This window comes from Girardinichthys multiradiatus, chromosome 7 (genome assembly GCF_021462225.1).
Source record: "Girardinichthys multiradiatus isolate DD_20200921_A chromosome 7, DD_fGirMul_XY1, whole genome shotgun sequence".
NCBI classification, from domain to species: domain Eukaryota; kingdom Metazoa; phylum Chordata; class Actinopteri; order Cyprinodontiformes; family Goodeidae; genus Girardinichthys; species Girardinichthys multiradiatus.
Window position 1 is genome coordinate 43,002,062 of NC_061800.1, and position 17,172 is coordinate 43,019,233.

The window sequence follows — 17,172 nt, forward strand, 5'->3', positions numbered from 1 at the left end:
ATTATTTTAACATGTAAAAAAGTCACAAAGAAAACACTTTGTAGATTGTAGTTTAGTTTCATCAGAACATTAGGAAAAAAAAAAACAGATCAATCAATCAGTACAGCATTGATTTGAAATATTTCTGCACTGGTAGAAGTGCAGAAAATTCAATATTAATTTTTCAGTTTGCATGTCAGAACTTCTTCAGTTTTCCGTGTTCATAAATAGTTTGTCCCAAAACGTCCGTGTTTATGAAAACACACTGGAACATTCCGGATTGTACCGTAAATGACATTTAATGCCATCATAAAACAACTTGTTTGATACACACAGATTGTGTAGGACGATGGCAGCACATCGCAGCATGAACCTGCCTTCTATCTCTTCACATTATTCTGGAGTTGCTGTCTAAAATCTTTCATCTCATCAAGTCTTTGCGCTCATCTCTGCGGTCCAATCAGCATGCAGGATGTAGACCTGCTCACCTGTTGCTTCTTTCCTTTCAGTCTCTGATTTTCTATCCATCTCCCACAGCGCCGTTAGGCTGTTTACTGCAGCTGCTCTCTGCTGTCCCTAGGGGGCAGTCTTCCTCTGCTGTAACAACACTCACTGGGTCAATCTCCTCAGTGGGCTGGGAGGCCAAATACAGAGAGGACTCAGGTGCCACCAGCAGAGACTGAGGAGGCAGAAAGGAGCGTGATGATGTTAGTTAGGTTAAATTGGTTCTACATCCATGCAAACAATCCTGAAAACATACACACCTCTTCAAAATGCTGCGGCAGGGAAACCTTTGGCCAGAAAAACTGGGAAATACTTTTCCATTTCAGTACGGTCACCACTATCAGAGCCACGGCCACCACCATGATGATGAACACGATCACTGCTGCAACCCACGGAGGTTCCTCTGAAACGGAGACCAAAGTGTTGTGAAGACATATTTGCCCCCTTTCAGATTTTTTCTGCTTTTGATTTTTTGTCACACAAATATTAATATTAAAGATAACCAGAGGAAAAAGTGTTTTAAGTTGAGTTAGAAAAATGAGAAAAACAAGTTGGCCGTATGTGAAAATACAATTCATGAATTAACTGTTGTTAAAACATTCATTACAGAACCTCTAGAAATCACTTATGTAGGACCTGTCTGACAATATGAAGTAGGCTTCAGAATAATAAACAGCAACATTTCGTGTCCCGCACAAAACAAATTCAAAGACAGATGAAAATCAAAGTCTAGCAGTCTGGACATCTATGAATCTGGGAAGGTTTGAAGGCATTTCTCCAGTGAATCAGTTAGACCCATTTTCCACACATGGAGAAAACATGGAGTGACCAGCCTGCCAAAAAATGGGAGTGGTGGCTTACTGGTTAGAACAGGAGGTTTGTGTTCCAGAGGGGACACAAGGAGCCAGGTTTGTATCCCATAGATTACAACTCTGGATCCATGAGCAGGACCCTTAGCCCCAGAATGCTTCCCGGGCGCCGCATAATGGCAGCCCACTGCTCCTTATAAGGGATGGGTTAAATGCAGAGGACAAATTTTGTTGTAATGTACATGTGCAATGACCAATAAAGATGATTATTATAAAATTACTCCAAGAGGACAGCTAAGACTCATCCAGGAGGTCACAAAAAAAAAAAACCCAGAACAACATCTAAAGAACTGTTTTAGTTAAGGTCAGAGTTTATCACTCAAGGGTAAAAACGAGACGGAGACAGTGAGATGGTCTGAGGCAGGTTAGCTTCTTCAAGACAATGGATGACTTGCCATAAAAAAGGAGAATGTCCATCTATGTGTGACCTGAAGTTCAAGTGCACTTGTGTTCTACAGCAAGACAAGTCCACATCTGAACATCTAAATGGTTTTGACTGGTCTAGTCAAAGTAAATGAAATTAGCACTTTAAAAATTGCACTTTCAATTTCCTCACGTTATCTTTTTCGGAAATCTCAAATCTACTTCATGGTTAGAAAAGATGAGAGGAAATAAATTTTCACACCATGATAGAAAAACACTCATCTTTAGTTCAGAAGGTTGTAGCAGCATTTGGGCCAAGAGGAACAGTATGACCTGGACGCCTGACTCCATGCAGGAAACATGGGACATTTCAGTCTTAATTAGTAAACTGGCATCACTGCAGTGTGTTCCACAGCAACCCATCTCCTGCTGGGATGATCAGACTAAGTAACAATTTGTCCTACTGGACTCCCTCACTGATTACTGTACCATTGTTGCCGGTCCTCTCACAGATAACGCTGCTGGGCTCGCTGGGGTTCTTGTTTCGGATCGTGTTGATGTGGACCTGTACACAGTACTCGCTCAAGGGATCCAGCTTCTCCAGAAACACTCTGTCCTGCTCGATGTTGCCGATGTTCGTTGGCTGTAGAGAGTAGCAGAGAGGCGGTCAGTTTGAGGCAGCAACCTAAGATCAGATCACAGACTGGTGGAAGAAACCGGATTCAGATCATTAAAATCAAGCTGTGCCCTTATCTTCCATCTCAGAGAGCCATGGACGTCCACAGGGACTTTAGCTCGGATGCTCTTGATTAGTTCAATTCTGAAGCTCACCAGAAAAACACACATGGCTGGAAAAAGAACTTCGATGGATGGATGGATGGATGGATGGATGGATGGATGGATGGATGGATGGATGGATGGATGGATGGATGGATGGATGGATGGATGGATGGATGGATGGATGGATGGATGGATGGATGGATGGATGGATGGATGGATGGATGGATGGATGGATGGATGGATGGATGGATGGATGGATGGATGGATGGATGGATGGATGGATGGATGGATGGATGGATGGATGGATGGATGGATGGATGGATGGATGGATGGATGGATGGATGGATGGATGGATGGATGGATGGATGGATGGATGGATGGATGGATGGATGGGTGGATGGATGGGTGGATGGATGGATGGATGGATGCGTGGATGGATGGGTGGGTGGATGGATGGATGGATGGGTGGAAGGATGGATGGATGCGTGGATGGATGGATGTGTGGATGGATGGATGGGTGGATGGATGGATTTGTGGATGGATGGATGCGTGGATGGATGGGTGGATGGATGGATGGATGGATGGATGGATGGATGGATGGATGGATGGATGGATGGATGGATGGATGGATGGATGGATGGATGGATGGATGGATGCGTGGATGGATGGGTGGGTGGATGGATGGATGCGTGGATGGATGGATGGACCTCGTCCCCATCCATCCATGCTGTCCATCGGCTGCTGCTGTTACTGTACCAATCCTGCAGGTGGCAGCAGAGGAGCATTTCCACACTAAGATCTGCTGGTTGAACTTCTGTGCTACATATTGTGTCTGTTGGTGTTGAATTAATAAATTTTACTCAAGAATAAATAGTCAAACGGTGACAGCGAGTTATTGCAGCAAAAAGCTAATTAATCTGAGCGACATTTATGCTGTCCCTTAATTATGAGTTAAGCTGCATCCCACCTGATCCTCCTGGCCTTTCTTCCAGTAGGTGATGATGTAGGAGACTACGCTGTACACGGTCCTCAGAGAGGAAATCTGGAACACTGGATCCTTGATGCTGACCACCAGAATCGGACCGTTGGAGAGGAGCGACACGATAGGAGGACCGATCTGGGCTACAGAGTAAAAGAAATAGCGATTACCAGACTGATTCGATTATTGGAAAGACTAAGAAGCGTACACCAGCCATCTTTTTGTTTCAGGTCATAAACTGATGTTAAACTGGACTTCTCAAGTCTGGGTGTGAAAACAGACTCACTGTCTTTGTCTAAAGTGGTCTGGTTGCTCTCCACCCAGTCTGAGGTCTCTGCTCCTAGCAGAGCCTGGACTTTCCCCCTATAAATCCCATACACACTGATGTTGAAGGAGGTGAGGTCGCATTGAAGGGCGGTGGTGTTCACGCAGCCTCTTCTGTAGGATGTAGCTGAGCTCCTGAGACAAACAAAAACAAGATGACACACTTTAACGATGACCCAGGCAACAAAGAGCATAAAACAAGCATTCATGGTGGGTGACTGTAGTCAAAGCTAAGGATCTGGTCCCGTATTTGCAAAGATTCCCAGAGTCCTCTCAGAGAGCTCCTAACATCGCTGAAAAATTAATGGCAAGGAGTCTCAGCTTGAGAGTGATTCAGGTAGCTGCTGAGAACGACTGAGCAAGGAGACCTGACTGGTTGTTACAACAAAATTAATCAATGCGCTCCTAGTAGAAAATAATGAACCAATGATAGAATTTAGACTGGACCCAGAAAGGTTTAAATCATGATGATGAAACTTAGCTAAATTAAATTTATTGTCACACAGCATCAACATTATTTCTGAACAAAGCTTATTTAAATGCTTCGCATTATTTTGATGTGCTTATTATTTTTAGTCCCTGGTTGTTTTCCTACGTCTCTGATATTAATGTGGGCTCAACCCTGTCCGCAGTTTACTGCAATCTCCTTGTTTAATGAGGTTTTGTTCGGTAAAATGACCAAAACAAAACGGAGAAAAAAGGTGGAGAAAAGCGAAGTGAACAGAGGAGCAGAGCCTGCTGGTGGAGGAGAAGAGAGGAGTGTTAAAGGTAGATTTGGTTCTGGGATCACGGTGAGAACAAACAGACATTCCCAGCAGATCAATGTGTCGTTCCTCTGCTTTCAGCACCAGCCTGGAATGTGAGCAGCTCTGGTTCCTGCTGCATTCAGAAGCTAGAGAGGAGATAGCAGCACCAGAGAACTTCTCCACAGACGGGGAGCGTTGGAGATGACCATTTAGGCTGAGGCTGCTGACATCATCATGAACAATACAGCAGATACTGATTCACCTCATTTAAGTCTTCCTGCGATGGATATAGAGCTCAGATTATTGCACTGAGGTCTAGAGTTTGTACTCATGTATAAATATATTTTTTGAGTTTTTCTAATTCTTTTCCAAATGTTTATTTTTGAAAGCATTTTATAGTCAGTAAATATTTAAATAATTCTGTACGATATTGTTTGTAATTTTGGTCATTTTTTATTCATGGTTATTTATTATTGTTTGTATTATTTATTGATCCTTCCTAATATTGCCTTACTAGAGGTTGACCTTTAACCTGTCGTGGGTCAACCCTGAACTTCTCTGTAACATCATCTGTTCAACAGCTGAAGCTTGGTCCAAGCTACGCCATCAGCAGGACAACGATGACCACCACAGCAGCAAATCTACAACAGAATGGCTGAAAAAGAAACGAATCAAAGTACTGCAATGACCTAGTCAAAGTCCGACCTCAGCCTGATTGAAATGCTCTGTTGGGACTCTAGGAGAGCTGTGCAGAAGCAAATGTCTGCAAACCTCCAGGAGCTGAAGTGACACTGGAAGGGCGGGTGGGTGAAAAATGCTCCTCAACAATGTGAGAAATTGAGAAACTCAGACAGAAAAGGACTTCTTCATGGAGATGCTTGGTGTTTGCCCCAGCTGCAGCTATGGGGGATGTCTCCAGTCTGAAGGGGTCCAGATCTACCAAAACTGGTCCACAGAAGGAAAACCTGTAAACTGAAGACAGTGTTGTGGACAGGATGACCACAGACTGATCAGGGTGACCCATACTCACCTTCCAGGTGAGCGTTATATCTGGACCACTGAGCTGTTGTGTAGATGCCCAGGTCGATGCACCAGGATGGATCAATGGAAGAAGAAGGCAAGAAGGTCTGAGAAGCATGATGATTGGGTAATGTTCTGCCAGGACACCTTAAATCTTGTCCTTCATCTCGATGCTTTGAGATGTTGTAACCTTTCTAAGTCCCCCTCTTCATTGAAGACGTATTCCCTGATGGAAGTGGCCTCCAGAAGGAAAAGGCTCTCTGCCAAACCACAGAAACGCTCCCAGAAGGGTCTGAAGAATCTTAACCCAATCAAAGATCCGTGGTGTGTTCTGGACAAAAAAGACAGGCCCATGGAGACCCTACCTCCCAACTTCTAGGACCTAAAGGATCTGCTCCTGACATCTTGGAGCCAGATCCAACAGCAGACCCTCAGGGATCCAGAGAAGTCCATTCGGAGATAAGTCGGAGGGGTCCAATATCGGTTGTTCTGGCTGACTGGTGTAAACACCTGGCATTTTGAGCCTGTTTCCTACTCAGTCTCTTCAAATCAAATGTGTTTGAACTAGCAACCACACGTTTGCTCATTAACACGAGTCAGTTGGTCTGTTGGCTGAACCGTCTCTCTGTCGCAGAAGATTCATAACAACAACAACAGAAGCTTCTGCTTAGTCAATCTGAACTTTCAGTTCCAGTTTTCTGTTTGAGGAACAAGCAGAGAACAGCTGAGGAACCCTGGTGTCACCAGGATAGAGGATGTAATTATGACTGATCTGAGTGCAGCCCTGCAGAGAAGCAGAACATTAACAGCAGAGAAGATGTCATCTCTACGCTCAGAGCCTTGCTCTAGTTTCTTCCTCTGCAGTTACACTCTGACTGTAAATGGACTTTTTATTTAAATTTCAGCTACTTTTTAACCACAGTTTTACTTATCAGGATCAACGTTGTTATTATCAGTATGACAGTTAATGTGGCAAAGAAGAGGAACAGAAAGAAAAGGTGGAGATGGACCAGCAGCAGGGAGAGAAACACCCATGTTGGTTTCTAATTACCGTATTTTCCGCACTATAAGGCACACATAAAAACCTTTAATTTTTTCAAAAAATGACAGTGCGCCTTGTAATCCGGAGCGCCTTATATATGGATCAATTGGTTAATTGGTTGATCCATACTGGTTGTACACGGCGCTCTGTCAAAATGTTTCAGTACGACTGGTAAACTACAAAGCCGCACCGCTTGCAGCATTACGGCTACCGTAGTCAGGGGCGTCGCCGAAGTAATAGCAGTAAACACCTGTACTGTGCTTAGTCCTAGTCCAACACCACTTGTGTGTGTATAACGTTTGAATGTAGTGTTGCAGAAATTGCCTGAACTATATGTGATTAGAAGCTCAGTGTGTGGGGTGTATGTTTCGTGTGTGTGTATGGAAGATGTTGACATTATTCCTCCGGACAGAGGTGGCGCTGTGTGCTGCCGTAGCTGAGAATCAAGAGTGAAGGAGTGACGTCGGTATTATCGTGTGTGTGGGGTGGGTAGAGACGGCGACCGGAGCAGCGGTGTATGAGTCTGTAAGCCCTGTGTTTTTACGTGCTGCAAAGTCATTAAAAAGAACCCCGAATCTCGTCAACAACTCAGTGTTTTGATGCTGTTTCTTCATGCTCAACTCAGCAACGTATGAGTGAGGGAGTTAACCCCGAGGAAACTAGTAATTTCGGCCCTGGAGAAAGCGTCTCCCCTGTGTCATCAGACTACGGTCAGGGGACAGAAACAGGAAAGGTTAACAGTACTAACGTTTGATTTAGTGCATCAAACTGTTTCTTTTACGTGTTTACTGAATCAGGGAAAAGTTCCCTTTCACGTTTTAACTAACGTTTGATTTCAACTTCAACTTCATAGACTCCAATGCATTCCTAACGTGCGGTTGGCTCTATTCAATATAATTCTATGTAGAGGAGACCTTACCATGAGAGTGAATGGAGTTATCAGAACGCTGGTTTGTAGTGTATTAATAAAGTTTGACTGACTGACTTATCTGACTGTTTTGTTGACATTCTCTTTAGCACAGCTCCATCTAGTGGATGCATAACGCAACCCCAGTCAAACGTTTGACTGCAGTAGCTTCTATTCTATGCGCCTTATAATCCGGTGCGCCCTATATATGAAAACAGTTCTAAAATAGGCCATTCATTGAAGGTGCGCCTTATAATCCGGTGCGCCTTATAGTGCGGAAAATACGGTATTACCTCCGCCAAGGAGGTTATGTTCTCAGGTGTGTGTGTGATCCGGTGGTGATCCGGGTCGTGACCCGGACCATAATGTTTTTTCTATGGTGTCAGAGACCTGGTGACCCGCAGGTTTGCAGTCTCCGACTGTCGAGTTCAGAATATATTCTGACCGTTCACAGAAGGACTCTATTTTTAATGGATCATTTACTCCATCTTCAGATTTCTCCACCAACAGTCCAAGACTGATTCATCTCCACCTCCTCTCCCAGGATCCCAAAAGGTTCCCAGAATAGATGGGATTAATGGTCCCTCCAGAAGGTTCTGGGTCTGCCTTGGACAGTTCCTCTCGATTGGAGGAACCTTCAAACAGAACTGTCCAGCAGCCATCCTGACCAGAAGAACCTGCTCAGCTGACTCTTTCTGACGTGGAGAAGCAGAAGCTCTACTCTGAGCTCCCCCCAGATGATGGAGCTCCTTATTTCTAAGGCTGAGCCCAACCACCTGTAGAGGAAGCTCATTTCAGCTGCATGAAGAAGAGAAGAAGAAGGCTGGGATGTATGAAGACATCGGGGGACGCTGCACCACGCTGTTAAGGAGGCGAAACTCACCTCAGATGCATACGTCCCAACAATCTGGCGCTGCTTGAAAACCTTAGGTTGTATGTGAAATGTTTGTGAACCTGCAGCAGAGTTTGGGGTCTGATCACATTTCTACTTTGTTTTCAGCAGAAGAGAGAACGGTGAACTCACGTGTACTGGGTGCTGTAGACCAGCCCGCTGGGTGCTCCTGCAGGTGGCTCCCAGGTCAGCATCAGGTTCAGGTTCCTGGAGCTCAGCTGGACGTTAGTGGGTCTGCGGAGGTCTCCTGATACCACTGCAGAGATCGAGAACACGTTAGGATTGGTACGTATTCTCCTCACATCTGATCATTCGTCAGATCTTCATCTGTTAAACCGGCGCTCGTTTCTTCCCATTTTCCTTGAAGTGATCCAGCTCTTTCCTGGACTCTTTTAAAGTAATCTTGATCTAGTTCTCCAGACTTTCTGAAGTTATAATAGAGTCTTTTTTGGACATTTTTTGTGTGTGTGAAGACATTTAACTCTGACCTATGAATCATTCAGTCTTAAACGTCTCCTAAAGTTGAGACATTAGGTGGAGCTAAGCCTACGCCTGTCAGAAAACCGAGCGAAGGGACGATTTCAACTCTTTAGGTTCTTTGTTACCATAAACGTTTCTTTTGTTGACTCATAAAAAAACCCCACAGATAACATGAAAGATGTGAAAAAAAATAAGCCTCAAGTACGATCAAAAGTTCAAGCGTGATCCATGGAGGCTCCACCTCCCAGCTTCCAGGACCTGAAGGATCTGCTGCCGACAGCTTAGAGCCAGAACCCACAGCAGACCTTCAGAACTTTCCCTGGCCAATAATTTACTATTTTCTTTGAGGTGTGACGATTCCAATTTTTACAGATTTCAATTTGGGCTTTTTTCCCCCCAAGGATGATAACATTTCAAATAGAAAAATGCGCTGCAGGTTTGGTTTTTAGTGGCCTTTATTTTGTCATTTTTCTTTAAAAGCAGGCAGACAGGAAATGTGATGAAGAGTACGGAAGACATGCAGCAGATGGCATCGTTCATGGAGGACCAGCTGGTTGCACTGTTTCCTTGCAGCAAGACGGTTCTGGGTTCAAAACCCAGCCTGAGGTCTTTTTGCATGGAGTTTCCATGTTCTCCTTGTGCGTGCATGGGTTCCCTCTGGGTACTCCGATTTTCTCAGTTCAAAAGCATGACTGTTAATTTGTCTCGCTAAATTTCCCCTAGGTCTCTCTCTCTCTCTCTGTGTGTGTGTGTGTGTGTGTGTGTGTGTGTGTGTGTAATGGACTGGAGACCTGTCCAGGGTGGACCCCACCTCTCCCCCAATGAATGCTGGAGATGAGTTATTTTAATCACATTTATTGCCCGTTTAGCCAATGCTTGTGCTTAAGTCTATGTGTAAATTATGATCATTATTTTTAGAGACGGGAATATTTGATGCTTTTCTGTATGAAATGAATTCCAGATCAACCAAAACTTCAAAGTAGTTTTCTAATGATTCCGGTTTTATATTTGACCTGTAAATACTTTTATGAAATAAAGCTAGCAGCTCATCGTTTCTTTCAGAAACTGGTAAGAAATAAACGAACATGTTAACTTTGCAGCCTGTGAGCATCAGAACCGGAAAAAACTTCAACATGACGCTGGTTCTTTAAATGCGTCATGTTCTGCTGGACTGGACTAAACGCGTCCATTGGTCCACTGATACTGAAGCCTAAATGAAAGAACCAGACCTCAACAGACCCATGAATGGACCGAATAAACCTCATAATAACACCTACAGGTTAATCAGAACCGTAGAAGATCCTCCATCAGGTTCTGTAACCCAACAGACCCAACAAAAGTTACAGTGACGTGTTCACTGACCCACAGAAATAACAGACCTTTACCTCCGTTTAGTGTTGAAAATGTCAGGATGAAAACCCAAACAGCCGCCGACATGTTGACCCGAAGATTCGGTTCGGTCCAGCCCGTCCCGTATTCAGCCCTGAGCTGCCAGGGTTTCCACGCCGTTTCATTCAGTTCCTGTTCGGCTTCATCAACAACAGGCTGGGAACTACGCGGAAACAAAGTATCACTTCTGCGCAGACACGTCACGCTTCACGTCAACACGCAGAGTCACTTTCACTTCACAGAAACATGACGTCACGGTATTTTCTGCTGCGCGCTTAAACCGCGCGTTACGGTAACCCTGCTAAATAAAAGCTTTGAATTTCAAAATAAGAGATCTGATCTGCAGGCTTAAAATCTACAAACACGGGCGTAAAAGTACAGCTCAAAAAAGTAGAATATTGTCGAAAGTGAATTTATTTTAGTTCAAACCCTTAAACTCATGTTCTGCATATAGGTTCACTACACATGGAGGGATGAATTAAAAACACTTTAAAACACTTAAAACATTAATAATATCAGAATAAGAATCAGAACCGGCTTTATTGGCCTGGTTTCTGTGCACAAACAAGGAATCTGTCTTCAGTTTCACACGCTCTCAGCGTACAGACATTAAATATAAATATTAAATATTTAGAAAGATTAAAATAAAAGATAATGGTACAATATGTACATATATGTGTATGTACACCCAGTATTTTTCTATTCTTTTGTTTTTGAAGGCCTGCTGATGTAGTTTCACAGCAGAGTATTTGACAAACTGTCTCTATGGCAGCTGGTTTTAGCAAACAGCGCTCTGTAGCGCCACCTGAAGGTAGAAGTCTAAACAATTTGTGTGCCGGATGTGTGGGGTCTGCAGAGATGTTAGCTGCCCTTTTCCTGACCCTAGACCTGTACAAGTCCTGGATGGAGGGCCGGGCTGGCCGTGCAGAGACCACTAAAGGGGCAGGTGTTAAACAAGAGGTCCATATAACCGGATTCTAGGTTGGAATATTAGCAAGAATCTTATACAGCTTTTACAGTTCAATGTACCATGATGTACTACAGATACACTGTTGAATCAAATCTAGGGAAAACTATAACTTAAAACACATTGCAATGCATATGTGTATTAAATATGTTATTGTGATCAGAATTTCTCTCTGCAGGACTCCTTTCATCACAGGGAAGTAGTAAAATATTCAAACCTGCATATGAGCAAAATATGAAAATTAGAGCTACCACACACATTTAGTTTTAACATGATTACACTGTTTAAAATAAAAACAGAGGGACATATTACCAGCTTTTAGTTACTGTTATAAAGGGCCTAATGATAAGTAAAGCAGCCTGGATGTTCTGTGTTTACAGTGGAGGTGAAGATGGTCCATTCAGAACAGAACAGCTGCATCAAACTTTAACATAAACTGCAGACAATTAAATGAAAATGAGCTGTTGACACATGTGACCTTAGTGAAAATATGCAGCTTACTGACACTGCTGACTGACCACCAGACGTTAAGTTAAACCTCTTCTTTGTGTGTTTTGTGATTACTTTATACATTTTCTTCTCTCCCTCTTCTTGTTTTCTTCTCAATCTACCCTCTCTTTGTCCTCATCATCTCATCCTCCCTGTGTTGACTGTAGCTCAGTGTCTCTTGTTATTTCTGTCTCCATAAAGTGATATTTCACTTTCCTTCTAGAGGCAAGAAATTAGCTATCAATTAATCTACATTTAATTACACTACATCTTAACATCATTAATAACTCTTAAACTGGTTGCTTGTAAAATTCAACATTAGTTCACTACCAAACAGTTTTATGTTGACGATATAAAATCTTAGTATTTTGTTCTTACCTGTTGTTCTCTTTCTAATCTAGTTGGTTAACAATCCTCTACCTTTAGCTGCTTCAAGCAGCTCCTTCCTCGTTTGTTTCAGACATCTTTCTTTACAAGACATCTTTGAACTAAAACAAACCAGCTATGGATGATGATCTAAAATATATTTTAAAATGCACTACCCAGTTTTTTCTCCTTTTATTAAACAAAAAATATTTTTCAGTCAATAGCAGCATAATAGAAGTTACTGGAGAAAAATGAGACATTAAACCTCTGCAGGATGTATTATAAGGATTTTTGTTTTACAATCTGGGTCGTGTTTAATTTTTATTAATAACACACTTCTACGGGACCGGAGCGCTTTGATTGGTCAATACATACAATATCTGTCCAGAACTATAATCAATCAGGAATAATGTGAAGGAGATAATGTTTTATTTCAGAAATCACAGCTTATTTACAGCTATTTTTATATTTCAGTCCAAATAATTAGAAGAACTTCAGACCGCTGCTTGTTGTTCTCAGACTTCCTGGTTGTGTTTACGAGGCAGCGTTTGCTCCATCAGCCTCCATGTGTGAGACAGTGATCAAGGGTCACATCATTCAAACTTTAACGTTTTTCTTTTACAGTTTCACAAAATAAGGTAGTGGAGCTTTAATATATAAATGTATTTGGAGACACAGACAAACATTATTTAATCAATGCAGACAAGAAGTTTAAAATTCACACTATTATCTAATTTAAGTTCCTAGAAATGACTCATTATAAATATCTTGAATAAACAAAGAATGACAACATATTTTATAAATTCATATCTTATTAAATTGAAACATAAAAGCCTATATTATTAGTTGAGGAGAAAATGTTGAGAGAGAAACGTAAAATAATCTACATAATGATTTGTTGGTGGTAGATCATTTACTTCATTCTAACCTGTAAAATAATTAATGGATAGATGAATAACTGCATCTTCATTGGTCTAAAAAAGGTTCAATATAAATAGCAGCAACAATGCATCTCATCATCACATCTGTTCCAAGTAGCTTTTCTACCAATATTATAGTAATACTGGTGAGTGACAGCTGTTGTTAACGCTAAAGGGAAGAGGCAGTCTTTAGCTAGCAGCTAGTTCATGATACAACAACAAGCTACTGTCTGAGTGATAAAACCTGAATGGTCAGATAAACATGGCTTCTCCTCACCTGTCTCCTCCTGCTCAGAGGAGTGTATTTCTGTGTGTGTTTCAGCCTCTCTGCTTAGACGGCTCCTCTGTGATGAAGCAGAAATTATACAAAGTTATCGTGTTGTCTGACAAATACGCTGGTCTTATAATGTCACTCACTTACTGGTTTATTGACCAACAGGAGACCAGGAGAGACCAGGACAGACCAGGAGAGACCAGGACAGAGGACCATCTGGCTGCAGTGTTCTGCTCACCTGCTGCTGTTTTTCTTAGACTCAATCCAAAATGTGTAAAACTGTAGCAGCGTTGTTCCAAACATGTATTCACACATGTACAACTGCATTGCAATATGGAAAAATAAAAGTTTTATCTGGTGTCTTGGCCTTGGCATTTACAGGTTTAATCCTGGGTTTACTTTTCATGGCTGTTCTTTGCATTTTTGGACATTTAAAACGTTAAAACTGGTCACTGATGATCCTAACAAAAAGAAGGGATATGCAGATGTTTAAAAGCCGACTTGTAACATGCAGAGTGACATTTACAATATAACTCGAAGTAAATCAAACTTCTGTGAAATCAAACTGTCCACTTAGGAAGCAACACTGATTAACAATCAATTTCACATCTTGTTGTACAAATGAAATAGACAACAGGGGAAAATATTTGGTGATTAGCAAGACACTCAATAAAGGAGTGGTTCTGCAGGTGGGGACCACAGACCACTTCTCAGTACCGATGCTTTCTGGCTGATGTTTTGGTCACTTTTGAATGTTGGTGGTGCTTTCACACTCGTGGTACCATGAGACGGACTCTACAACCCACACAAGTGGCTCAGGTAGTGCAGCTCATCCAGGATGGCACATCAATGCGAGCTGTGGCAAGAAGGTTTGCTGTGTCTGTCAGCGTAGTGTCCAGAGCCTGGAGGCGCTACCAGGAGACAGGCCAGTACACCAGGAGACGTGGAGGAGGCCGTAGGAGGGCAACAACCCAGCAGCAGGACCGCTACCTCCGCCTTTGTGGAAGGAGGAACAGGAGGAGCGCTGGCAGAGCCCTGCAAAATGACCTCCAGCAGGCCACAAATGTGCATGTGTCTGCAAAAATGGTTAGAAACTGACTCCATGAGGATGGTATGAGGGCCCGACGTCCACAAATTGGGGTTGTGCTCACAGCCCAACACCGTGCAGGACGCTTGGCATTTGCCAGAGAACACCAGGATTGGCAAATTCGCCACTGGTGCCCTGTGCTCTTCACAGATGAAAGCAGGTTCACACTGAGCACCTGTGACAGACGTGATGGAGTCTGGAGATACCGTGGAGGGCGATCTGCTGCCTGCAACATCCTTCAGCATGACCGGTGAGGCAGTGGGTCAGTAATGGTGTGGGGTGGCATTTCTTTCCGTGTGCTCGTCAGAGGTAGCCTGACTGCCAATAGGTACCGAGATGAGATCCTTAGACCCCTTGTGAGACCATATGCTGGTGACGTTGGTCCTGGGTTCCTCCTAATGCAGGACAATGCTAGACCTCATGTGGCTGGAATGTGTCAGCAGTTCCTGCAAGATGAAGACATTGAAGCTATGGACTGGCCCGCCCGTTCCCCAGACATGAATCCGATTGATCACATCTGGGACATCATGTCTCACTCCATCCACCAACGTCACGTTGCACCACAGACTGTCCAGGAGTTGGCGGATGCTTTAGTCCAGGTCTGGGAGGAGATCCCTCAGAAGACCATCCGCCGTCTCATCAGGAGCATGCCCAGGCGTTGTAGGGAGGTCATACAGACACATGGAGGTCACACACACAATACTGAGCCTCATTTTGACTTGTTTTAAGGACATTACATCAAAGTTGGATCAACCTCTAGTGTGTTTTTCCACTTTAATTTTGTGTGCAACTCCAAATCCAGGCCTCCATTGGTTAATAAATGTGATTTCCATTGATGATTTATGTGTGATTTTGTTGTCAGCACATTCAACTTTGTACAGAAGAAAGTATTCAATGAGAATATTTCTTTCAGATCTAGGATGTGTTATTTAAGTGTTCCCTTTATTTTTTTGAGCAGTGTATATATATATATATATATATATATATATATATATATAAAATACAGCACTGGACTAAAGTCTTTCTGCAGGTTGCGTATGTGTAATCAAATGCTATTATATGTTTAAATAGGTAATCAATTGTCAGTTAAAGATGACTGATGTTTTATTGTCCAAAAATAACAAGGACAGTGAGTTAATTGTCAAACAAACTTCATTGTTAAACTGGTTTTGATTAAGACAGGAGCATATTGGTAGCAGCATGTACTCTCTGTCATTCAAAGATCAGGGTCTTCTGGTTGTGTCTGGCCTTGCAGTTCACTGATTGGGTAAAATGCCCTAAAATCTAGTGGCTGAGCACTAATAAGACTCCTGATGATAAAATATGCATAAAATGCCACCACCGTTATTTACGTCAAACGTTGAGACTCCCCATCATGCCTGAAAGCCTGTGCAAATCAACTCGCTCCGATCTTCACAAGGATCTTCAACAAATTACTGGAGAAATGTGAGGTCCCCTCCTGCCTCAAACGATCCACCATCATCCCGGTGCCCAAGAAACCCACCATCCTAGGATTAAATGACTACAGGCCTGTAGCCCTGACGTCTGTGGTCATGAAATCCTTTGAGCGGCTGGTGTTGAAGCATCTGAAAGACATCTCAGGCCCCCTGCTGGACCCCTTGCAGTTTGCTTACCGAGCAAACAGGTCAGCAGATGATGCTGTTAACTTAGGTCTACACTTCATCCTGCAACACCTCGACCGTCCAGGGACGTACGCCAGGATCCTGTTTGTAGACTTCAGCTCGGCCTTCAATACCATCATACCAGACATCCTCCACCAGAAGCTCACCCAGCTCAACGTTCCAGCCTCCACCTGTCAGTGGATCAACAGCTTCCTGACGGACTGCCAGCAGCAGGTGAGACTGGGGAGCATCTTCTCCCGATCCAGATCAATAAGTATTGGTGCCCCCCAGGGATGTGTTCTATCCCCACTCCTCTTCTCCCTGTACACTAATGACTGCACCTCATCGGACTCGTCTGTGAAACTCCTTAAGTTTGCAGATGACACCACTGTCATTGGACTGATCCAGGACGGTGATGAGTCTGCATACAGACAGCAGGTGGATCAGCTGGTACACTGGTGCGGTCAGAACTACCTTGAACTGAACCCACTCAAGACTGTGGAAATGGTGGTGGGCTTTCGGAGAACACCACCCCCATACACCCCCCTCACCATCCTCAACAACACTGTATCGGCTGTGGACCACTTCAGATTCTTAGGAACCACCATCTCTGAGGACCTGAGATGGTCTTCACACATAGACACTGTTCAAAAGAAGGCCCAGCAGAGATTGTACTTCCTGAGGCAACTCAAGAAGTTCAACCTTCCACAGGAGCTGCTGGTCATCTTCTACTCTGCCATCACTCAGTCTGTCCTGTCTTCATCCATCTCAGTGTGGTTTGGCTCATCCACAAAACAGGACAGGTCCAGACTGCAACGAATAATCAGGACTGCAGAGAGAATAATCAGGGCTGACCTTCCCTCCATCCAGGACTTATACAGGTCTAGGGTCAGGAAAAGAGCTGCTAAATCTCTGCAGACCCCACACACCCTGCACATAAACTGTTCAGAGTTTTACCTTCAGGTGGCGCTACAGAGCACTGTTCACTAAAACTAGCCGCCACAAAGACAGTTTCTTCCCCCAGGCTGTTTCTCTGATGAACATTTAATAGAGTACAAAACAACAGCATACAGATGTTGCAAATGCACCTTTTTATTATATATGTGTATATTGTAAATATTTATATTCTGTAATGCAAAAACAAAACCAAAGAGCAAAGTGTACCGGAGTCAA

The 17,172-nt window shown here is 43.3% G+C and overlaps 1 protein-coding gene across 1 annotated transcript; it reads right to left on the bottom strand.

Moving 5' to 3' along the window:
- LOC124871642 (interleukin-10 receptor subunit beta-like) lies at window positions 1-10,465 on the bottom strand. The gene is made up of 7 exons (XM_047371102.1): window positions 10,271-10,465; window positions 8,538-8,661; window positions 3,761-3,933; window positions 3,463-3,617; window positions 2,205-2,358; window positions 744-886; window positions 1-658 (listed from the first exon to the last, which is right to left on the bottom strand). The coding sequence occupies exons 1-7, from the start codon at window positions 10,320-10,322 to the stop codon at window positions 500-502; spliced, it is 960 nt and encodes a 319-aa protein (XP_047227058.1). The 5' UTR covers window positions 10,323-10,465; the 3' UTR covers window positions 1-499.
- Between the last annotated feature and the right edge of the window lie 6,707 nt (window positions 10,466-17,172).

What these genes read in the sequence shown, in the direction of transcription:
- LOC124871642 (XM_047371102.1), bottom strand. Translation starts at nt 10,322, where the DNA reads ATGTCGGCGGCTGTTTGGGTTTTCATCCTGACATTTTCAACACTAAAC. An exon ending in ATTTTCAACACTAAACGGAG is followed by an intron (nt 8,662 to 10,270) that starts GTAAAGGTCTGT and finishes CGATCTCTGCAG; the next exon opens with TGGTATCAGGAGACCTCCGC. An exon ending in GACCACTTTAGACAAAGACA is followed by an intron (nt 3,618 to 3,760) that starts GTGAGTCTGTTT and finishes TTTACTCTGTAG; the next exon opens with CCCAGATCGGTCCTCCTATC.